Source organism: Cardiocondyla obscurior, linkage group LG04 (assembly GCF_019399895.1).
Source record: "Cardiocondyla obscurior isolate alpha-2009 linkage group LG04, Cobs3.1, whole genome shotgun sequence".
Taxonomy (NCBI): domain Eukaryota; kingdom Metazoa; phylum Arthropoda; class Insecta; order Hymenoptera; family Formicidae; genus Cardiocondyla; species Cardiocondyla obscurior.
This window is the reverse complement of record NC_091867.1, coordinates 166057-191809: the sequence shown is the minus strand read 5'-3', so window position 1 is coordinate 191809 and position 25753 is coordinate 166057. Positions and strand designations below refer to the sequence as shown.

The following is a 25753-nucleotide window of genomic DNA, read 5'->3' as shown; positions in this document are numbered from 1 at the left end:
AAAATTTTTTAGTTGCGGCTCAAGAATAATTCTTATGAAAATAAAGTATTTTCATATGTAGAGATTTTTCATTTTCCTCTATACAACTGGAAAACTATTCAAGATATCAAAAAAGTTTCATACAAAGGTTTTATGGTAGAAACACCTATGTTTAACTGCAGTATAAGAATTAAAAAAAAATTTTTTTTTTTATTTTATAATCAATTTTGTTAAAAATTTTTTTTTATCTAATTCTGTTACTACAATTAAACACAGGTGTTTTTACTATAAAACTTTTGTATAAAACTTTTTTTGTTATCTTGAATAGTTTTCGAGTTATGTTGAAAAAAACAAATAACCCTTCTATTTGTAAAGGGTGTTTTCACCTCTTTAAAATAAAATTTAGCACAAACAAAAATTAGTTTTGTATTACAGATAAACTACTTTACATGCACACAAAGTATAAGATTTTTTTTAATTTCCCGGTTGCCTAACCTTCCTTGTGAGAGCATAAACAAAGAATATACACTAACAAATCCCGGGGAACTGTCTAATTATCTGGGAATCAGAGTACAAAGAGATCACGAAGGAAGTTGCTATATCGACTAAACCAAATTCATTGAAAAGATAGCAGACAGGTTTGGTTTACACAAGACCAAAAGATCAAAAACACCCATAGACACCGGATACATGAAATTAATTCGAGATGGAAAAGCAGCCAAACATAAAGATAAGTATCAAAAATTTATTGGTGCACTGCTATACGTAGCAACGCACACACGACCGGATATAGCAGCACCAGTATCATTACTGAGTCAAAAATTAAAAAGCCCACCGAAATTGATTGGAACGAAGCTAAAAGTGTCAACAGATACCTCAAGAACACAAAGAAATTAAGATTAAAACTATTAAGTAACAAAGAAGAAGAACTAAAAGTCTACACCGATGTGGACTGGGCAGAAGATAAACTTGACAGTAAGTCTCACAGTGGGTTCATATTTTAATACGTTGGAGGAACGATAGATTGGGCTTGTAGGAAACAAACATGCACATCGTGAACGATCTGCGAAGCGGAGTACAGCTCAATGGCAAGGGCGAGCAGTGAATTATTGTGGATAATAGATCTATTGAAGAACTTTGGCGTAAAGCAAAATGTACCAGTTAAAATGTTCGAGAACAATCAAAGTACGATTAAATTAATTAAAAACGGGGAGTGTAGAAATAAGACAAAACACATAAACGTTAAATATCATTTTGTAATCGATCTAGTTAAGAAAGGCATTACAGATTTAAAATAATGTCCAACAGATAAGATGATAGCGGATATGAGGACAAAATCGGTGGAAAAAATAAAACTGAGAAATCACAGACAAAGTTGTAACCTAATCGAAATATAAAAACGAATAATCATTGAGGGGGGAGGGGGTGTTAAGCATAGGCATGTTAGCAACGATTATCAGCGCGTAAAAATAGCTTAAGTTGCAAACTTGTTATCTCCCCTTTGAATTTGCGCGTCGAAACCTTCGAAAGTTAGTACTACCGAAAGGTTAGTTCAGAAAACATTGAGGGTCAGATTCAGGTAAAATCAATCATAATTTTTTGTTATCTCAAATAAGATCATTTATTCCGGTGTATTAATAAAATTAAAATCACTCATCGCGGTTAAAGCGCACTCATTATTTAACCTAGTTCAACATAATAAAAGATTAAATATTAAATATATACAGAAAATTACATTTATATACATTATTTGCATAATAATTTTATACAATTATGTATAATGTATAAATAAAAATTAATTTTGATTTAATGGTAATATTAATAAAATTAATAGATGTATTAATTTTTTATATACTATTTATAATTTTTACAAGAATTACTATACTATATGAAAATACTGAAATAAAATTATCACCATGTTCATGTAAATAACAAAGACTAGTTTTGTACATACATCGCGATAAATTCTACAGGAACGTAAGTGTGAAATTCTTATTTTTGTATATGTACAAGGTGTCTGGTCTCGCATATCATTCTCAAAAATGGTGGGTAGATAATGACAATTTAAGATGAAAAGTCAAGTACAATTTTGTAAAATTCGTCACTGTTAATTTTATGAAAGTTATAAGATTTCGGCGAATGAACGCTAAGAAAACTATAGGCTGGGCACGACGAAAATAGTGTTTAAACATTAGAGAAGGTAGTCGGAGACAGTTAGCGACGATTGACTAGCGGGTCGAGTGTTGAGCGGGGTACACGACGAGAAGAAGTGACCACAAAGCCTTTGCAGCAAAGAATAAACGAATGCTCTTACATTCTTACGATACCAGTTGCATTGGCGCCCATTCAGAGGGACTTGAATTATCGAAATATCCGCATACTAGGAATTGCCGGTAGAGACAAAAATATAGTGTAAAATTATTTTTACACTGTTTTGCGGTAGATAGCATAGTGCGTCTTTTTTTTTTATAGTATTATTTCCGATAGGTTTAATCCGCTCTTAAAATTTAATTTAAAAGTTGATCAAAGTGCCCTCCTCTCTGTTGTACACAGAGTCGGGCCCTTCGAACAATATCACTTATAAGTTGCACGATGTCCGATGTAATTGTTGTAAACGCTGAAACATTGTTTTGCGTACAGCATTTACAGTTTCTTTTTGCTGGGGCTCAATCAGATTTGTATATGTTCCCATAAAAAATAATATTAAAAAAGTCATTCTGTTAAGTCCGGTAATCGTGGCGGCCAGGCGATCGGATTACTTCGACCTATCCACCTGTCCGGAAATTGTGCATTTAAAAACTGATGCATTTCCCAAGACCAATGGGCCGGTGCTCCGTTATGTTAGAAAATGACATTTCTTCCTAATACCAATCGAATATCTTCGAGCAGTCCAAGCAACTCATTTTACAAAAAATTTTGGTAAATTTATCCAGTTAAACGCGGAAAAAGAAAATTTAGACCGATCTAAACAAATAACAGAAAATATTCGTTATAAAATATTTAATAATGGAACTATTTTTTTTTCTTAATACTCACCACTTTTCAATGACTCCCGTCCATACTTTCAAAGTCCAGCAATATTGGAACGCTCCTTGCCGAACAATGTGCATATTTTTGTTTGACCAATATAAGTAATTTCGTGAACTGAAAACTTCGTTCGGCGTAAAAGTTGACTCATCCATAAAATCCATATCCATCCAAAAAATGTCCATAAAATAACTTATAAAAAAAATACGTTTCTTCGGCATTGTGCGCGGAACTCTGTATAAAAATTTTTTACTATTAGCTATTATTATTTTTTCTCAAATTAACACGAATATAAATAATTAATAACATTAATAACGCTGAACGCGAAGCAATTGTTGCAGCCTCTACAACAATTACACCTGACATTGTGCAGCGTACAACAAGTGATATTGTTCGAAAAGTTCAACATGTATACATCAGAAAAGAGAACACTTTGAACAACTTTTAAATTAAAGTTTAAGAGCGGATTAGGCCTACCGGAAATACCACTATAAAAAAACGTATTGTGCTATCTACCGCAAAGTAGTGAGAAAATAATAACACACTATATTTTTATCGCTACCGGTTATCTCTAGTATGTGGATATTTCGATAATTCAAGTCCCTCTGAATGGGCGCTAATGCAACTGGTATCGTACGATTGCGAAAGCATTCGTTTATTCTTTGCTACAAAGGCTTTGTGATCACTTCTTTTCGTCGTGTACCCCGCTTAATACTTGATCCGCTGGCCAATCGTCGCTAGCTATTTCCCACTACCTTCTCTAATGTCTAAACACTATCTTCGCCGCACCCAGCCCATAGTTTTCTTAGCGCTCAATCGCCAAAACCTTATAATTTTTATAAATTCAACGGTGACAAATTTTATAAAATTGTACTTGACTTTTCGTCTTAAATTATCATTATCTATCTACCATTTTTGAGAGTGACATACGAGATCGAACACCCTGTATAACATTTTTACACTTTGTAAAATATTGATTACAGTTTTCTATAACAAAATTGTTTTGTGCAAAATTGAGTTTTTATATAAAAAAAAATTTCCTTAAAGTACTCTACTTACATATTATTGTATTTGGGTAATAATGCATTAAATAAAAATTTATGAAATCTAGTATAATTTTACAAACAAAAAAGTTTTGTGGAATCTTGTACTTTGGGAAGCTCTTAAATATTTATGGTTACTTTCTTTCTTTTATATCTATTTCTACAATTAGACTGTACATACAGGGTTGCTCATTTTAATTTATACATTCGATATTTGTAAAAACTAAAAAAGATACGAAAAAATTTTTTAGACAAACATATCACAATTTTGAGGGGAAAAAAAAATAATACCATTGGTGTGACCTTGAATAGTCGTTTGAAGGTATTAAAAAAATTACCTTCAATTTCTTAATCAAAACTTCAACTTTTTATTATAAATTCTTATTTATCATTGAAAAGTATGTAACTTATGTCTGAAACATTTTTCCGAAAAATGTCATCTTGTGTCCTTAAAAAAATCTTCCAGATGAATTTTGAGAATATTTTAAAGACATAACATTTTTCAAGAAAATGTTTCAAACAAAGTTACATACTTTTGAATGGTAAATAAGAATCTGCAATAAAAAGTTGAGGTTTCTATTTGAGATTTTGAAGTTGATCTTTATATAACTTGCAAATTTGATCTCAAAATCAAAGCCATTATTTTACTCCCTGTTTAAAACCATGTAACTTTGCCATTTGACATTTTCTTCTAAAATCATCCTGATTGAAAATATTAGGAAGGTTCAATACTTTTTGACTACCCTGTATATATACAGGGTGTCCGGTTTGTTTTGCCACTCTTGAAATTTTTAGGTAGACAATAATAATTCAACACAAAAAGTCGTGTACAATTTCGTAAAATTTGTTACCGTTAATTTTATAAAAATGATAATGTCTCGGCAAATAAACGCTAAGAAATCAATGGGCTGGGCGCGGCGATGGCAATGTTTAGTTTTCTGCAGAAAGTAGCCGAATCAAATAATAATGATTGGCGATCGGGTTCGGCGAATGAGCTCTAAGCAACTTAGGGGTCGGCCGCGGCGGCGACGGTGTTTATAAAGATGTGATCTGAGTCAACTCAGAAGAAGACAATCGCGAGCGCATTTGTTTCATTTTTGCTGCAAAGATTTCGATACGTGATTATCTTCTTCTGAGTTGACTCAAATCATATCTTTATAAACATCGCAGCCGCCGCGACCGGCCCCCAAGTTGTTTAGAGCTCATTCGCCGAACCCGCTCGCCAATCATTATTATTCGATTCGGCTACTTTTTGCAAAAAACTAAACATTGCCATCGCCGCGCCCAGCCCATAGATTTCTTAGCGTTCATTCGCCGAGACATTATAATTTTTATAAAATCAACGGTAACGAATTTTACAAAATTGTACACGACTTTTCGTGTTAAATTATTATTGTCTACTTAAAAATTTCGGGAGTGATAAAACGAACCGGACACCCTGTATATATATAGGGTGTCCTATAGTAAAGTATCGTAATTGCAGGAGTAGGTAGGGCTTGTCAAGACGAATAAAAAAGTTTTATATCATTTTGTAAAATTTTCAACCGTTATTAAGAAAAAAATTAATTTGTCTAGCGCAAGAGCGACAAGGAAGCCACGCGTGAGTGAACGCGACAGGCGAGTAGCTAAAAATAGTACCGTCGCTTGTCGCGCTCATTCACGCGTAGCTTCTTTGTCCCTCTTGCGCTAGACAAATTAATTTTTTTCTCAATAACGGTTGAGAATTTTACAAAATGGTATAAGACTTTTCTATTTGTCTCGACAAGCCTACCTACTCTTGCCACAGTATACTAAGAGACAGTAGGGACAGTGAGCGTCGGTACCTTTGATCTTTTTCAGCCAAATATTTCTGGTCACATGACCCGGCGCCATGTTTTTGGGCGGCAAATGCCGTATGAATAATTTTGTGGGCCTCGAGAAATTGAAGTCTTTAGGCAGCAAATGCCGTATAAATAGTACGTGGGCCCCGAGAAATTAAACAATGTTTTTATTTTAATTTTGCATATGCACATTGGAAGGGTGGGTTTGTTTACAATTATATTGCACGTAAACGAATTTAGCGGTTCGCATTTTCTGTTTCTAAAAATTATGTTGCAACTTTATGTGTTGCAATCATTCTGACCACGAGTGTACACGTTGTAAGAAATTAAACAAAGTTACAGCACTAAGCCCAATACTAACTTATAAAGCTAGTGTATGTACACTACTTTTTAAGCTAGTGTTGAGCTTGGTGTTAAAACTTTGTTCAATTTCTTGCATTGTGTATGTACACCGAGCTTTAGGGACCATCAATTGCTAGAATCTTGGTCCGTCTCAGTTACACCTCATGTCAACTGCCTTTATTAAATAAATATATTTCTTTTCTTTTGTTTCATTATGAGTTCAGAGTTATTAACCCCTTTAAAACATAACAAATACGTTATTAAAGCAATTTCAAATTAATTTACAGTCAACGCTATTGGTGCGCCCAAAAACATGGCCGCTCGTAGATGCGCGAGCGAAACTGCGCGGCTGACAAATTTTCGCTTACTGTCCCTACTGTCTCTTAGTATACTGTGCTCTTGCAATTAAGATACTTTACTATGGGACACCCTGTATGTATATATGTATATATATATATATATATATATATATATATATATATATATATATGTTATAACTGTAAAATGTGTTGTCTAATTTGTGTGTGCACTTCAAATACATCTTATTCTTACAAGTCATTAAAATAACTAACAGTCAATTTCACAATTAACCAAGTTGTATACAATCGAAACTACGTAGTATTACTGTTAAATACATACGGTAATGCTGTTTTATGGTAAAATATATTTCCATTTTCTATCGTAATAAAAAATTTAAACATTGGATATAATAACAGCAATTAACGCATCACAACTTTTTTAACTGCTCGTAAGTAATAAAAAATATAATATTCCATGGTCCCATTCTAAACCAAGTTGGAATGAAACCTTTATACAGGGCTGGAATTCCTTCATTTTTAATTGTCTGTGTGGAAAAAATGTTTTTTTCTTTAAGTAAATGTGTTAGAAATAAGATATATATGTATACACATACAAACATGCAATATTTTAAAAATACACATTTATAATATCTTGAATAAATAAAATTTTACCTGAATCAAGCAATCTATACTGCCACTATATATGTATGGCAGAGGCTTATTGCTAACTATGTGCACTCTTCTTTGATTCATCAATCGCGTCTTAAAAGAAAAAAATTATATTTATATATTATATATGCAAAATGGTATGAAACTTTTCTACTTATCTCCAAAAGCCCTACCTACCATTAAAATTACATTTACTTGATCGCAGACACCCTGCATGTACAGTGTGAGTCTGATAAAAGTTCATTATGTTTTTCTCGAAAACGATTAGAGATAAAGAATGACATTTATTATTAAAATTGTAGAACAACTAAGGGAACATATTTTGATAACCTTGAGTAACCTTAAATATCCTTCGTTTTTACAATATTTTTCACGTCCTAGACTTTAATATTTCACATTTTACCACTCGAAAAGAAATAATACAAAGAAAAAAAATTGTTTTTACAAAAAACTAATTCAAGAGTTAGAAAACGTACAAGCAAGTTTTCCACAAAAAATACAAACATGTCTACATCAACATGGTAAACATTTTAAACATTTATTGAAATAATAAAAGTCTTTGTTCTAAACTAATAGTCTGACTTATTTCAATTTGTATCCCGATAATGGTTGAATTTTCGACAAAATACTCTCATACAAAGTTATTCAGCTTACTTTGCAGTATTGATAAAATTAGTATAAAACACCCCTTCATATAAAAAAAAACTGTTTTTCTTATTAGTATTGTAAAAATTAAGAACATTTAAGGTTCCTTTTGGTCATCAAAATATGTCTCTCAAGTTATTCTACAATTTTGATAACATGGTGTCATCTCTTTATCTCTAGCGTTTTTGAGAAAAACATGGTGAACTTTTTATCAAAATCACTTTGTATACATACATACAAGGTGTTGAAAAAAAAAGTTACATTCTTTGGTAAAAGGTAGTATTGAATAAAACAAGAGAAAAGATCTATTAACAAAGATCTTAAGACTAATATCTTCAAAAATACAACTTATTTTGTTATTTGAGCTCTATGTCATTCTTTAGAATGTAATAAACAAAAAAGTAGGAGAGAGTGGAGTACAATGGGATTATCTTTTTTTCTTGGTGTTTGAAAAAATATAAAATAAACAAAAAAAGATAATAAAACAATTTTTATTTTATTATGAAATATACTCATTTATCTTTTATAAAAAAAACTGAAGTAAAGAAACTGAATATACAAGGTGTTTCAGACATAACGAAGGATACTGGAAGAATAAATAAAACTAATTGAGACGAGTAGAAAAGTCTTGTACGATTTTGCAAAACTCTCAACCGTTATTGAAAAAAAAATTAAAATGTATAAATTGTATAGGCGTAAGAGCGACAAGGAAGCTACGCGTGAGTGAGCGTAACAAGCGACGACGCCATTCCTAGCCATTCGCCTGTCGCGCTCACTCACGTGTAGCTTCCTTGTCGCTCTTACGCCTATACAATTTATACGTTTTAATTTTTTTCTCAATAACGGTTGAGAATTTTGCAAAATGGTACAGGACTTTTCTACTTGTCTCAATTAGTTCTATTTATCCTCCCAGTATCCTTTGTTATGTCTGGGATACCCTGTATAACAAAATAAAAATCCTTCTTTTTTATTAAAAAAAAAAAAAAAAACAAACAATTTTAATGCTAATTCAATATTAGAGTATATGCTCTATGTGATTGCCATTCACTCTGTATATTTCAGCCCTACGTCTTAAAGGATCACGTACTTTTTCAAATACACCTGGATGGTCAGAAATTTGCCGACACGCATTGAAAATGCGATTCTACAGTGTTTGGATGTCATCGACGGGTGTTGAATACACCAAGGTCTTTAAGTGTCCCTATATATAAAAATCTAAAAGGTTCATATCTGGGGATCGAGCAAACTAAACTATTAGACCTACTAGACCAATCCATTGCACATTAAATGCCTGGGTTAAATGTCATTGGACAATATAAAAAAAATGGAGTGGTGCACCATTATGCATGAACTACATTCATTGCCTTCAAAAAAAAAAAAATTTCCTCTAACGTGATAAGCAACTTGTTTGATAAAAACTGATGATAAATAGCACCTGTTAATCTATTTAGTCAAATGTAAGGCCCTTTAATTCTATCACCAACAATTCCCACCTAGATGTTAATATAAAATTGATACTAATCTCAAAATTCTTCAATCACGTGCAAATTTTCATTTGACCAAACATGCGGATTATAAAAATTGACTATTCCATTTTTTGTGAAGCCCGCCTCATCGGTAAATAAAATTTTTCTATGAAATGTAGATCTTCAACACATTTTCGTAAAAACTATTGACAAAATACTAATCTGGCCTGATAATCTGGTGGGCTAAGAGCTTGCAATCGTTGAATATGATAGAGGTATAGTAACTGTTCGTGAAGAATGGACCAAATAAGACAATAATTGATGCCTTCAGCTGCTGCTATTCTTCTTATACTTGTTCTAGGATCTCCTTCCACTTTTTTTTCAAATATTTGTTCTTCCATGTCATGCACGCGAATTGAGCGAGTCCTGCTCTGATCAATTAATAAATTACTTGTGGTGTTAAAGATCCAGTTTCTGCAAGTTGCTGGAAAAATTTGCTAAATAATTTTTTAAAAAATATTCTGCGCATTGAATAGTTTTGACAATAGCGGGCATGTGCTTTTCGATTACTTCTATTGGTTAAACCATATCAAAATATCATGTTTGCTATTTCTCGTGTGGAATAATTGGCTTCCATTATATTTGTTTACTTAGTGAACTGCACACTCAAACCTTATGTAATGTACTACAAGTCAGATAGTTAATCTTGTACTGACGAACTTTCGTACAATAACAGTAGTAAACACTTTTTTGTTTACTAAGACAATATAGAATTGATTACTAAGACTGCTCACATTCGTTAAGGCCTAGGCAATGTCATCTGACTTGTAGTATTTATTATGAACCATACGTAAATATCAGAAAAAAATGAAATTAGAGTGTGCAGATTACTCAGTGAGCTTGTATCTTTGAAGATATTAGTCTTACGACACATGTTAATTAAACCTTTTTTTTCTTGCTTTAATCAATACTGCCTGTTATCGAAATATGTGACCTTTTTTTCAACACTCTGTATATATCCAGATAGCCAGATCTAACATAACATGCTTTACAATTTATATACTGTACATTAGGTCAACACAATGCTGGCAGTATTCTAGCAGAATGTGCCGCATTAGAGTATGTTATCTGAAACGCAGCAGAAATCGAGTACGATGTGTGTCATGACGTGACAACAGATTCTAAGACATTATCTCTGCTTTTGTCTATATTAATGCTGACATGGCGTGCTTTTTGATATGACGCTAACATTACAGCAAAAACGCAGCACGACATTCTATCAACAATTCACAATACTCTCATTAGAGAAATTTACTCGTTACCCGTTACTCGTAATTAAAAATCACTTAAAGTAGCATATATAGTGAATACAAGATGAAAATTTTGTATCCCTCTTCAGATAAAACTTAGCACGACCCGTAATAGCTTATACATTGGTTACATATTAGACCAATATTAGTCCGATATTTAGAAAGAAAAAAAATCTGATCAGGATTATGCAGTCGAGCCGTACCGAACACGCAGCGCGTCTCGACGAAAAGCCGTTAAAATGATAACAGAGAAGAAAACGTGAGTGTTTACGTCTATCGTAGACGTAAACGTGAACTAAAGCAGAAAAAAACGTAATCGTAGTACGTATACAGGGTGTCTCATACCTTATGACGCACTCTGGAGAAATAGGTAGGTACAATTATTAGGAACAAGAAAGTTCCATACCATTTTATAATTTGGGCGTTATTTACAAGATATCAACAATTATATTCGACCGAGAGCGAGACGATGCGACGACACGCGAGCGAGCGATACGGCGATAAGGGAGGCGTGGTAAGCGACGTTACGCGAGCGAGACGATGCGTCGTCGCATCGTCTCGCTCTCGGTCGAATATAATTGTTGATATCTCGTAAATAAACGCCCAAATTAAAAAATGGTATGGGACTTTCTTGTTCCTAATAATTGGACCTACCTATTTCTCCAGGGTGCGTCATAAGGTATGAGACACCCTGTACAAGTACGATTTATACAGAATATTTGATTTAAGGTTTCCTTCCCGGTAACTGTAGATAGATATCTGGAATACAAATCGAAAAGTCAGATATCATTACGTAAAATTCGTAACCGTTACCGAGTAAGAAATTACTGAATTTTAACGAATTGGCGCGAAGCACATAATAAGTCGGGCGCGGCAGATGAGAGCGGGTGGGCCTTAAGGAGAGAACGGGGGTGAAACGCCGCGCCACAATTGTCTATCACACCACGCGTTGACTCCTCCCACCCCCACTCCACAATTGTCGCGCGGCGTTTCACTTCCGTTCTCTCCCTAAGGCCCACCCGCTCTCACCTGCCGCGCCCGACTTATTATGTGCTCCGCATCAATTCGTCAAAATTCAGTAATTTCTTACTCGGTGACGGTTACGAATTTTACTAAATGATATTTGACTTTTCGATTTGTATTCCCGATATCTATCTACAGTTACCGAGAAGGAAACCTTAAATCAAACACCCTGTATATACAGGGTGTCCCATACTAAACAAACGTAAATTGAGAAGTAGGTAGAACTGGTCTAGACGAATAGAAAAGCCTTATATCATTTTGTAAAATTCTCAACTGTTATTGAGAAAAAAATTAATTTGTCTAACGCAAGAGCGACAAGGAAGCTACGCGTGAATGAGCGCGACAGACGAGTAGCTAAAAATGGTGCTGTTGCCTATCGCGTTCACTCACGCACAGCATCCTTGTCGCTCTTACGCCTATACAATTTATACATTTTAATTTTTTCTCAATAACGGTTGAGAATTTTGCAAAATGGTACAAGACTTTTCTACTGGTCTCAATCAATTCTATCTATTTGCCCAGTATCCTTCGTTATGTCTGGGACACCCTGTATATATATATACAGGGTGTCCGAAATATTATTAGCAATATTAAAACTGTGGGTAGGGAATCAGATTTGGAGACGAAAAGTCCTTTACGAATTTGTAAAATTCGTAACCATTATTGAAAAAAAAATTAATTTGTCTAGCGCATGAGCGACAAGGAAGCTACGCGTGAGTGAGCGCGACAGACGACGGCGCCATTTCTAACCATTCGCCTGTCGCGCTCACTCACGCGCAGCTTCCTTGTCGCTCATGCGCTAGACAAATTAATTTTTTTTTCAATAATGGTTACGAATTTTACAAATTCGTAAGGACTTTCTGATTCACCCACAGTTTTAATATTGCTACACACCCTGTATATGTACAGTGGCTCACGAAAATCTACATACATATTAAAAACCAGCAGTTTACCATTAAAACAATTATTTTTAGAAACATTAGCGAAAGTAAGGTATTCCTTATAATGAAAAACTAATACTGTAAACATATAAAACATTTAATAAAAAAAAAATATATGTATGAACAAAAGACTTAAATAACGTTTATCAAAAATCTCACAAGAGTTCATATATACTAATAAATAATGCTGTTTTAAGTTAAAAACAATAAATTAATATTTGGTAACTCCTCCTTTGATTTTTAAAACAGCTTCAAATCTCCGAAGAATCGACTTTAAGTATGATGAATTATATGGATTCTAATGGTGTGTATGTAGACTTTCATGAGCCACTGTATATATATACAGGGTGTCCCACCGTTAGTGTGACAACGCTCGTAGGGGGGTAGATCTTGTCAAGCTGAGCATAAAAGTCCTTATCCACTTTGCGTTTTTTTAAATCATATTCGAGATATGAATTTTTAAAAATTTGTATAATACAGCGTATGAGTTTTACGTTCTATAAGAAAATAGCACGGCCTACTCAATCACGCATAAGCCGACGCTCGGTTGTAAAAGTGCCGGCTCGGCTGTCTTGCCGCTAATAATATTACAATTGGGTGATTGCTTAGCAACCAAAATTGTAATATTATAACCTAATATCAATATTCTATAATCATACGCTGTATATACAAATTTTTAAAAATATCTCTAATATGATTTGAAAAAACAAAGTGGATAACTTAAGGCTACCCACCATCATATATATACAGGTGTCCCAGATCAGTGGACGATGCCGAAAATGATAGGTAGATTTAATCGAATTAAAACGAAAAGTCCTGTACCATTTTGAAAAATTCTCAATAGTTTTCAAGAAAAAAATTAATTTATGTACGCGTAAGAGCGACGAGGAAGCGTGGGCTGAGTGAGCGCGACAGATGACGGCGCCATTTCTAGTCATTTGCCTGTCGCGCTCACTCACGCGCAGCTTTCTTGTCGCTCTTACGCTTATACATTTTATATATTTTAATTTTTTTCTCGAAAACTATTGAGATGTTTTCAAAATGGTAAAGAACTTTTCGTTTTAATTCGATTAAATCTACCTATCATTTACGGCATCGTCCACTGATCTGGGACACCCTGTATATATATATATATTGTTACGCCCGGTACACGGAGCAGCGTGAAGCTGCCGGCTCGCTCCGAGGTCTCGGTTCCCCGTTGCCAGGGGAACGAAGATTATTTATTGTGACTAAATGACAGTTCTGCCCGTGTCTTGAATCGGTGCAGTCGTTGTATCGTTTTGCATGCTCTAATTAAATTGTTCACGTTCCTTTTTATAAATCGTCTCTTTCTTTCGCGGAGCTCAAGCGCCGCGAGTGTGAGTGTGTGAGTGTGAGAAAGAGACGCGAACGCGGAGACGTTCGCCGACCCGTTCCCGGCGTAACAATATATATATATATATATATATATATATATATATATATATATATATATATATATATACATACATATATACACACAATAACAGTCAACCCATCTAGCGAGAAAATATGTAAATAATACTGTTATTAGGCTATTATAATATACCAGTTAGCCAAAAGTCGTGAAAATATGTAAACAGTGATTTTAATATCTTTATATTCAATTTTCTAAGTAAATATTTGTTTTACGGTAAATATGTATAGAACATAAAATGTGTATCTTAACGAGCTCTACAACTTTTGTTTAAAATATTTTTTTAAATTTGCAGTATTTTAAGAGATAAACGTAAAAAATCGTTTTATGGTTTTTTATGGTTTTCGCCATAAATATCCATTTCCGCTAATTTTGACTATGGGATTTGTCAATAGCACGTTAAGATACACAAACCCACAACGGTCATCAAAATTCCAAAAACGGAGGGACACCATTTTCGGAAGTGCACCCCTTATATTCTCAATATCTACCTAGATCCGAGAAATTTTCCGCATGTGGTGGAATATCCTGTATAACCAATCTTAATTAATGTATGTACTACTAGACAATGTCACTCAAAAAAATTTGTCTTTTAAATATTTAATTGTTTACAATATTAAAAAAAAACTTATACAATTTTTAAAACTTAGTAAAACATTATTTAAAAACATTTTTTTTATTTCCATCAAAATTTCATATTTCTATCAAAAGATGGAATATTTTTTACGTTTCTAATCACATCATGAGAACATGTCGTGCTACGTTTCTGCTGATATTTTGTCATCATATCATAATAGCACGGTACACTAGCCGAATCATATACGAATGAGAACACAGATATTTGAGGACCTACTGGCAGATCAGTATCCGATCTGCTAGCAGATTGCTATTTGCATTATGGCTATCTAGGTATTATATATACAATTATAAACAAAAATAAATGGACAGTTACTGGAAATAAGTAAAAATAATCGAAGTTCAATTGAATTAACATGACTGTTATAAACTTAAGTTCTATTCATTTCATATTCTTATAATATGTACATTATTTAGTAAATAATTGACATTTTTTGTGTAAATATACCTGTTACTTTTGGTAAATACAGTCGTTGACAGAAAGGTTGCAACATTTTTTTTAAATGAATCTAGGAACACTGCTTTTATAAACAGAATGCGAACTGCTACATTTGCTCATGTGTAATACATAAACATGATCATATCTAGGTATTACACATAAGCAAATGTAGCGGTTTATATTCTGTTTATAAAAGCAGTATTCCTAGATTCATTTAAAAAAAATGTTGCAACCTCTCTGTCAACGACTGTACAACGTATTTACATAAAGATGTAGATATGAATTTCAATTATTTAATAAATAATGTTATGTACTATAAGGATATAAAATGAATAAAACTTAAGTTTAAAATAATCATGTTAGAACCGGTTTCACCAAGTCTAGTTAACTATTTTAACCGGTGTTAAAATACACTTAATGCCAGTTAATATATAATTGCGTTTCACCACCCTTTTTCCGAAATTAATTGGTCGCTGACTTTTAGTTAGTTTTAACCAACGATGAGACAAATCGTTAATACCACTAACCGACTGTTAACCTGCTTTTAAAAAGTATCATAAAATGTTATTACATGTGTAATTTATTAATAGTGTTATTACGTGTGTAATATATTAATTGAGTTAATATTTGGTATGCAAACTGCCATAAATTTAATTTTTTACTCTTCTTTGAGTAACAAATAAGTAGTTCGGCGTCTTTGTCAATTGTATTAAATGCGGAAATTTTTTAATACATTTGACGAAGAAAATTTTTAATCGCATTTTTGGTTATTAAAGAGGTCTATTCTTTATATTTTTAAATAAATTGAAGAAAGAATCCAACATCAAAACAAGAAGTAGAAAATACTTTTAAAATATTTTGACTACTTTTTTTTTATTCTCTTCAATAAGGATTTGCATTATTATTAAATTCAAAACTACTCTGTAATGATCTTATATGTGTCGCTTTTGTTGCAGGAACAATACATTGTTTCCTATAAATTAGTGCTGTTAACTTTGAGGCCTTTTGCAACTGATTCAACTCAATTGATATTGGGAAACTTCAGTGGTGTGAGAAAACCCACAGCTCATTGACTTATTCACAGTGTCCATTGCTATTGTTTTTCTAGCAGATAATTATATTAAATTCTTAGACAATGCCGAGGAAATTCGACACACACAATTAAATATGCATTGTGCAGCCCGTTTCCTTAAAGTAATGGGTATTTGTAATAATGTGAGAATGTGCACTTTAGGTAAGTTTAAACGAGAAAACGAGAAACGAACAAACAGAACGACATATTATACATCATATTTATTCCAACAGAAGGTGACCGTGCCGAATTTTACCGAAATCATAACGAATATTTTTTTATCAATATTTAAGCTATTTGTAATGCCAACCTAGAGTGCTTGGCAGCACACATAATAATAATAATTAATACATGTTTGATGGCGGCTAACATGGTGGCACTGTGCTGGTAGCCGATTCGAGTTACATCAACTAACTTTACATTATGATTTTTTTGATATAACAATCCATTGATTTTTAATAAATGTTTTAATTTTAAATTTAAAGCAAAAAATGAAATGTTTTTTAATCAAGCTTATTTTCACATTTCCACTTTCGAGCTTATTTCCACATTTTTCAATAAATTAAAAAAATCCTACGCTATACCATAGCCTTTTCCTTTATAAACAATAAGAAATTTTTTTTTTCTAATTATTCTCGCTTTCAGAAATTTGCTACTCGTGCAAAATAAAGGAGTTTCGCGGAAATTGTTGCAGACGCCATATTAATTTTTTTATATTTTTATTACTCGACAAATTTTAATTTTTAATTATATATAACATGTTCTCAAAATATAAATTAATATGACGCGGTAGTTTTCTCAAAAAAATTAATAAAAAACTGCTGATTTTTTAAATTGTGAGGGTGGGCAGACTCCTTAAACAAAAAAAAATCCTCCTTTTTTCCAACATTGAGTTTGCCGCCCCTGCAGTAGCAGAACAATTAGTGTTTGTATATGTTGTTAAGATCAAGACATAATAATATCACCTGTCAAAAATCTTTTTTTCCTATTATTTGCGACAGAAGTTTTCGCTGCTTTTTTTTTAATATTTCAAAAATTACAGAGTTTGGTAGTACAACTAGTAAAGCCGCGGGAAACATAAAGCTAGTCGCTAGCTTCCCTCAAACGGCTTTTTTCTCAATTTGGGTCACATTATCTGTCTTTTTTTTTTTAATAATATTAAAATACTCCGCGACCATATCTACAAGAAAATCCTTCTTTGCGGTAAAAAAAATTGCTGGCCTAACTGTTTTTTGAATTTTTTTCACACATAAACCGAAACGTCAACAGTTGCCACTCCGCAAATATTAATAATCCGCTCACGAAACGGTATGCTACCCTTACACTTTTTTTATTGGTTTATTCTTTTGTATTTATTAACAAACTAATTATTTTCTTAATCAGAGCACTTCTGATGACTTTTCTTCATTCGCTAACTGGAGAAAAATAGCCGACCAAATACATTTGTAAAACGTCAGTCAATTAACTTTACCAATTAACTTAAACGGCTGGTTAGGTAACGCGAGATTAAAGGACAAGTTGGTGAAACTGACCCTTAATTCGATTAAACCTAATTCCTACTATTTCCAGTATCTGTTTACATATTTTTGTCCCCGACTGAGTACGTATGTATACAGGGTGTCCCACCACAAACGGAAAATCTTTCAGATCTTGATAGATATTGAGAATATAAGTATAAAAGTCCTATACCATTTTGTAAAATATTTATATAAGTCCGAGAGATTTTTTTGTTTATGATGGGATACCCTGTATAATAAGTATAATATACAGGGTGATTCAGAACAAGTATATAGTCCCTGAAGGGACGTGTTCTTGAATCAAATCTGAAACGATTTTTCCTCTATGAAAATTTTATTTGAGGTCTAGTTTTCGAGTAAATTAATAAATTGCGCGCGCGCAAATTGTTTCTAGCGTGTGTTGTTCGTCTAACAATCGATGGTTTAATGTATAAAAAAAATAATTATTACGGGTAGTAATTAATTAATAGTATCAATTATTTTATTCGCGAGTGTCAGATCAATTATCAATTTTATGTTAAAAGTGTTATGCGCGAGTGCTTGTCACCGTGAGGCCCTTCGCTTTCTGACGATAAGTCACGTACGTCCCTGGCTACCACTTGTATCCGTCCGGTAAGTAGCTAAATATTTTATTAATTTACTCGAAAGCTAGACCTCAAATAAAATTTTCATAGAGGAAAAATCATTTCAGATTTGATTCAAGAACACGTCCCTTCAGGAACTATACAGGGTGTCCCAAAGTCATGTAGACAAACTTTGGAACTAGGTAGATCTCGTTATTTTAAGAAGAAAAGTTTTTTACCATTTTTTATTCCGAGTAATATTAAGCGAGATAATAATTATTGAAAATTATGTCTTTTGGGCGGAACTTACTGCCCCCCACACCGCGCGGAGACGCTCTATCCATCGATAGTCCCCAATCCTTGCGTTCTCGATCATCGATAAGAAAAATGAAAGCGCGCGGGGCAAGACAGGCGGTTACGATCGGCCCGTCTAAATAAACTGGTCTAAACCAGGAATAAAAGAAAGGCGACGACGCGTAACAATACAAAGAAAATTATCGATGATCAAGAAAGCATGGATTGGGGACTACCGACGGATACAGCGTCTCCGCGCGGTGTGAGGAGCAGTAAGATCCGCCCAAAAAACCTAATTTTCAATAATTTTTATCTCGCTTAATATTACTCAGAATAAAAAATGGTAAATGACTTTTTGTCTTAAAATAACGAGATCTACCTAGTTCCAAAGTTTGTCTATATGACTTGGGGACACCCTGTATACTTGTTCTGAATCACCCTGTATATACAGGGTGTTTGACATAAGATGTCACTTCCGAAAACTGTGAATAGGCAATAAAAATTCAAGACAATGTCCAGTACCATTTTACAAAATTTACAATTATTTACCAAGTAGTGAGTAATCGAAAATTACACATTTTATATTTAGAATATAAAATGACCTCAATTTTTCTTAAATTAAATTTAATTAATAAATTAATTTTGATTAAACTAGCAACGATTGGCAAGCGGCAAAACCTTTGCAGCGGCCCGTTCACCAATCATCGCTAATCATCGCTAGTTGACTCAATTTATCCCTTCTGAAGACTAAACACTGTAAAATTGTACATGAATTTTCATCTTAAATTCTTATTACCCACAATTATTCTTATTATCCACAATTTTCGGGAGTGACACCAGGAACCAGATACTATATAAAGTAATTTTTAGATTAATTTTTTTAAATACTTTTAAAAAAAGAAATAATGTTATATAAATGTAAAATAGTCTACTTACACGAATTACGTCTATAGGCGTTGAAGCTACAGCACTGCCCATACTAGCTGCAAAACTAGATCTAAAAAATATAATCGTATTTAAGTACATTCCAAATATATGTTAACTTAAGTTACTTAATTAAGAAAGATTACATTAAAAATATTATTTCTAACATTTTTAATTGTTATTTGTAATTTTATTAGTAATGATATTCGAATATGTTGGAAATTTCAAGTGCAATATCAATTTTATGTTATAGAATAAAATTAACCCTTATCCAGACATATAGATTTAAAAATACATAATACTATGTTTGTGTGATGGTAATCAATATTTCAGAGTAAAATTATGGTTTTATACAGAAACAGAAATAAAAGCAAGGACAAAATGTAGTTTGTTCATTAGAAAAGTTAGAAAGTTACGCGATGAACAATTAGTATTTTAGTAATTGCACAAGTCTAAAGTGCATAAATATTAATCAAAAGATCTTTGAAAGGTAGTTCAACATATATAAAATCTTTCGAATAATTGTTTTAATAATTCTTGAACTTAAAAACAGAGTGCTGAACACAGCTTCCGTGTCAAGCCTCTCTTGTCATCTCAAAATTCGTCTATCTCACGTGGCCATATGCATGACAATGTCAAAGGACCTGGAAATAAAATTTCAATTTTAGGAGAGTTGTGCTCCTTTTTTTTTTTTTTATTATGTGCAACATATGGAATACTTCAAAAATTGCACTTTTTTAAATAAAAAAAATAATTTTTAAGTTAAAAGCAAACCGTCTAAGCTGTTGAATTTAATTATTGTACGTTTAAATACATTTTAATCATTTTACTCAATAAATAATTTTAAAAATTATTAAAAATTTGGCATTGTATATTCTTACAAAAATAATACATAATAATAAATAAATTAAAATGTATGTGCTTTAACAAAAGTATGTATAACACATAAAATACATTTTAATTTAAGCTTTACAAATTATTATTTAAAGCAACGTGATTAATACAATTTACAAAAAAAGTTTAAAATTTAGTTGCAAAATTATACAATGTTAGATTATAGATAAATAAAACCAAAAGAAATAATGTTTATTTTTTACATAAATTACTTTTAAATCGAGAAAACTTTGCACTCAATAAAAAATATATAATTATTATACAGAGTGTCCGTGACGCAATAGAAATAATTTTGTTGATAAGTAAAGCTTGTCAAGATCAATAGAAAAGTTCCATATTATTTTGTAAAATTGTTGACCGTTATTGAGAAAAAAATTAAAATGTTTAGCGAAAAAGCGTCTGCTTGTCGCGTTCACTCACCCGCAGCTTTCTTGTCGCTCTTACGCTAGACATTTAAATTTTTTTCTCAATAATGGTCGACAATTTTACAAAATAATAGGAACTTTCCAATTCGTCTCAACAAACCTTACTTTTTGCCAAAATTATTTTTATTGTGTCGGGGACACTCTATATACTTCACAAAACGCATGTTTCAGAATTATATAAAAATTAAATAATAATATAAATAATATATTATTAAGAGATATTTTTACATAAACTTCCAAAATCTTTTCTTTTCAAATGCTTTCTTCTTCTTTAAACTTTTTTAAGCAATTTTCTCACACGCACATAAACACACAGTTAAATTTTTTATTTTTTACATTATAAATTAATATGTTCTACGAATGTATAAATTTATTTGAAAATTACTAACTTATTCGAATGTGCAATATTTCTTTTCCTGTTAAATAAGTATCTAAGCAGACACGTTTTTATACAGTGTCCCAAACCAAACCAGTCATATCTTGAGAGTAGGTAGGTCTCTTAGAAACAAGTAAGAAAGTCCTATCTCATTTTACATTTTTCATGATAATAAGCGAGGTATAAACGTTCAAAAATCAAACATTTTAATACCTGTTTCGGGTGAAGAATGAGTGCTTTTTCTACCAGGTAACTTTTATGATGCACAAATTAGACGATCTTTGCTCGTCTCGCCAAGACAGTACCCCAATCCATGCGTTGACCAAATCACGAAAGTGGGAACACACCGCCTATCTCGGGCAACTTGTTTCAAGTTTTCAAATGTTTTTTTTTTGGCTTCTTGTCGCGAAAAATATAAAATGGTACAGAACTTTCATACTTGTTTTTAAAAGACATACCTATCCTCAAAATATAATTAATTTAGTTTGGAACACCCTGTATATAATTATCATTTTTATACACAGGTGTCTCATACCATTTGATCAAGCTCTTAAAAGTAGATAGATTTTATGGAAACAAATAGAAAAGTCCTGTACTATTTTATAAAATTATCAACTGTTATTGAAAAATAAAAGTAAAATATCTAGACGTAAGAGCGACAAGAAAACTGCAAGTGAGTAAGCACGACAAGCAAATAGTACTGTTATCTGTCGCGTTTACTTACTCGCAGCTTTTTTGTCGTTTTTACAATAGACATTTTAATTTTTTTTCTCAATAACGATTGAGAATTTTACAAAATGTTATTATAGAATTTTTCTACTTGTCTCTAAAATACCTACCTACCTTAAATAAGTTCTTCGTTTGATCTGGGACAACCTGTATAATAATCAGAATTATCAATCTTGTTTTAAATTTTAGATATAATTATACAGGGAGTTTGATTTAAGATTTCCTTCCCGGTAACTGTAGCTAGATATCGGGAATACAAATCAAAAAGTCAGATATCATTTAGTAAAATTCGTAACCGTTACCGAGTAAGAAATTACTGAATTTTAACGAATTGGCGCGGAGTACATAATAAGTCGGGCGCGGCCGGTAAGAGCGGGTGGGCCTTAGGGAGAGAACGGAGGTGAAACGTCGCGCGACAATTGTCTATCACACTACACGTTGACTCCTCCCACCTCCACCCCATAATTGTTGCGCGGCGTTTCACCCTCGTTCTCTCCCTAAGGCCCACCCGCTCTCACCTGCTGCGCCCGACTTATTATGTGCTCCGCGCCAATTCGTCAAAATTCAGTAATTTCTTACTCGATAACGGTTACGAATTTTACTAAATAATATCTGACTTTTCGATTTGTATTCCGATATACAGGGTGTCCCAGACATAACGAAGGATACTGGGAGGATAGATAGAATTGATTGAGACAAGTAGAAAAGTCCCGTACCGTTTTTCAAAATTCTCAACCGTTATTGAGAAAAAAATTAAAATGTATAAATTGTATAGGCGTAAGAGCGACAAGGATGCTGCGCGTGAGTGAGTGCGACAGACGACGGCGCCATTTCTAGCAATTCGCCTGTAGCGCTCACTCACACGCAGCATCCTTGCCGCTCTAACGCCTTTACAATTTATACATTTTAATTTTTTTCTCAATAACGGTTGAGAATTTTGCAAAATAGTACGAGACTTTTCTACTTGTCTCAATCAATTCTATCTATCCTCCCAGTATCCTTCGTTATGTCTGGGACACCCTGTATATCTACAGTTACCAAGAAGGAAACCCTAAATCAAACACCTTGTATAAATAATTTATACCATAAACATTTTTATATTTTAATATCGTAAAAGAAATAAATTTAAACTGTATGTATCCAGATAAGGGTTAATCAATAACTGATCTATAAATAACTAATAATAAATAACACGTACATACATAGATAAATTTTTAACTTGAATAATATATTGATACTAAATTTTTTATTTCAGTAAATTATTTCTGTCAAAAAGCAGATTTTGACATAAATTTAAATCATTATAAATATAAAATTTAGCCCATATGGATAATTATTAAGTTAATCATAAATATTTTATGTAGGTGTTAGATCTCTACACTTAAAAATTAAAACAAAACTTACACAAAATGATTACTAACGCTATTTCCCAACATACTCATACATTTGCTTTTAGTATAGTCATATATAGGCAACTCTACGGCCGCAATAACAGCTGCTCGTTGAGCAGTTGGACCGACACCCTGTGCAAGAAAAAAATCATTTTTTATATATGTATAGATATTTCAATTGTTTTGTTAAAAATGCAATTTAGATGTGATATTTTTTATAAACATAACTGTAAACACAATTTTTCTTCTTCATTTAATATCAAACTTGAATTTGTTTTCGGTATCTATAACATTTTATTTTTTGGTACGTGTGTGCTTATTTGTGTAGTAGTAAAAATATATTAAAAACTTGTTCATAATACCCTCCACAGCCCTCGAACACCTTCATGCTTATATACATCTTGAAAACAAGTAAGTAGAGATGCATTTGTTTCATTGCCAGTCACTTGCATACGAACTTTTACTACATCAGTGGGATTTGCAATTGCACTTGATATAGCTCCAGCTAATGCTGCACAAACAATATTTATTGTGACTAAATCCTCAGTTGCCCATGTATCAACCGCAACTTTTTTGAGCGAATAATAAGTCCCAAATTTTATAGTTCCATATGTTGCTTGTCGTAAAATAGCAGAACTAATCCTAATAGACAATTTAAAAGAGTAATTATGTTTAAAAAACAATATATTCAAGATTTAACAGATAATATGTTTAATTTATTAATAATAAACATCTTGTTTTTGGAACTTTACTTTATACATAAATAAAATGACAGTCAATTATATTAAGAAAAATTTATTAATTATTTTAAAAAATATATAATAAGACAAAAATAAAATATGTTTTATATGCAATATATATGTTATTTCAAAAAATACTAACCCAGAATATAAGCCTTTTATTCCCTCTTGTTTGGATATTTGTAATAAAGCATCGGTCATGCCAGAATATCTTAAACGTGCAAATTTTTGATCATATTTCTGACCTTGAACTTGCAATCGTGTTTTTGTAGTGTCTAGAGGAAAAGTACCTAAAGTAGAAAAAATTGAAATTATTTCTTATAATTTGTAATGTATATAAATTAACTAAATAACTTCAAATATTATTTTAATAATATAAGGCTTATTTCTCTTTTTTCACTTACACAACTCAGCAACAATTGAAGCTAAACCTCCGTACACGAAAGGTCTCCAATCTTTCCAATTTCTTTCCCCCATTGTTAGCTTCTGATCTATTAGAAAAAAAAACAGCAATGTAAATGTGATAAAACCTTTTAAAATACATAAATCTTAATAAACTATGAGAAATTAATTGAGATAAAGGTAAAGCATATTATACTTCTCTCTTCCTTCTCATACATTTTATTCGTTTAATTCAATTCTTTTTGAAGAGACACCGACATGTTAACACATCGCGTAGTTTATTTTGAGGTTAATTTCAACTTTGCACTGCAAACTCGTCTCATTTGTGTCTCATAAAAGAAAAGTATCTATAAACAATTCTTATTTGACTTAAGCACAGTCTTAAGACGATCTTATTGAGTATGTATTTATAGTTGTTCAAGATCGTCTTATTTGATTAATAATATATTTGAAGACGATCTTTGTCAAAACAAGGTTAAGATGAACTTATTTGCTTGTAGCAGTAGTGATTTAAAGAAAACATAACCTTACAATTTGAAAGGTAAATGGATGAAACATTGATAAATCTATTTTTACATAAATTATTATTACGAAGTTATGCACGCCAATTACTAGTTGTTTGTCTATTACAATTTATAAGTTATTTAAAACTTTTAAAAAAATTTAATAAAAAATGTTAAAGTAATAACCTAACAAAAAAAGATTTATTTTTAATACTTATGACAATGGATTATAATTAGATGTAAATAAAACACCAGAAATACCAACTAAACGTTCACAATGGGATATCTCAAACTTTTTTGTTGTTTATTTTTTTAAATGATTCCTATCCTTGAATCCGGGATAATACGGCCACCTCGAACAAATAAACTGGTCTTTGAAAACTTCAACTGTTTAATATTTTCTTATACATAATGAATGTATGGATACAAGGTTACACAGTATACGGCCGATATTCATAGTCGATAATATTTAAAATTGTTTGCGACCCGGTCTGCAATAAGTGTAGTACGTCTTAAGCCTTAAAATACTGACCAATTATATCAAAATTTTAAGAAAATAATATGATTGGCTAATTTTAAAACTTAAAGTTAAAGCCTTAAATCTTATAATCTCATTGTAGACGCTGCTTAAGGCAAGAGCACACACTTTTGCATAACGCATAACGCGTGTGCATAAGGAATAGGATTGGTTCAATTTTTTATGTATTTACTGCATAACAAAATTTTAATTTGGTTCATTAATCGTATTTCTTATGCACACGCGTTATGCATTATGCAAAAGTGTGTGCTCCCGGTTTTAAGGAGCACACCTAGTTTAAAATTTTAAAAAAATCGATTTTTTGTTTTTTT

The 25753-nt window shown here is 32.0% G+C and overlaps 1 protein-coding gene across 6 annotated transcripts; it reads right to left on the bottom strand.

The window, feature by feature from the left end:
• Positions 1 to 1586: 1586 nt before the first annotated feature.
• On the bottom strand, positions 1587 to 25294 carry Bmcp (uncoupling protein Bmcp mitochondrial). 6 transcript variants are annotated; one of them, XM_070655980.1, is made up of 9 exons: positions 25170 to 25287; positions 24598 to 24748; positions 24404 to 24490; positions 24142 to 24289; positions 23622 to 23901; positions 23273 to 23391; positions 19457 to 19517; positions 7183 to 7272; positions 4184 to 7055 (listed from the first exon to the last, which is right to left on the bottom strand). In XM_070655980.1, exons 2-9 carry the CDS (start codon positions 24617 to 24619, stop codon positions 6939 to 6941), a joined length of 924 nt encoding a protein of 307 aa, XP_070512081.1. In that variant the 5' UTR covers positions 24620 to 24748; positions 25170 to 25287; the 3' UTR covers positions 4184 to 6938. The 6 variants fall into 6 exon arrangements, with proteins under 6 accessions (XP_070512083.1, XP_070512086.1, XP_070512081.1 ...); XM_070655981.1 differs by having other exon boundaries at positions 25166 to 25285; XM_070655982.1 differs by lacking the exons at positions 4184 to 7055; positions 25170 to 25287 and adding an exon at positions 1587 to 3240 and having other exon boundaries at positions 24598 to 24972.
• Between the last annotated feature and the right edge of the window lie 459 nt (positions 25295 to 25753).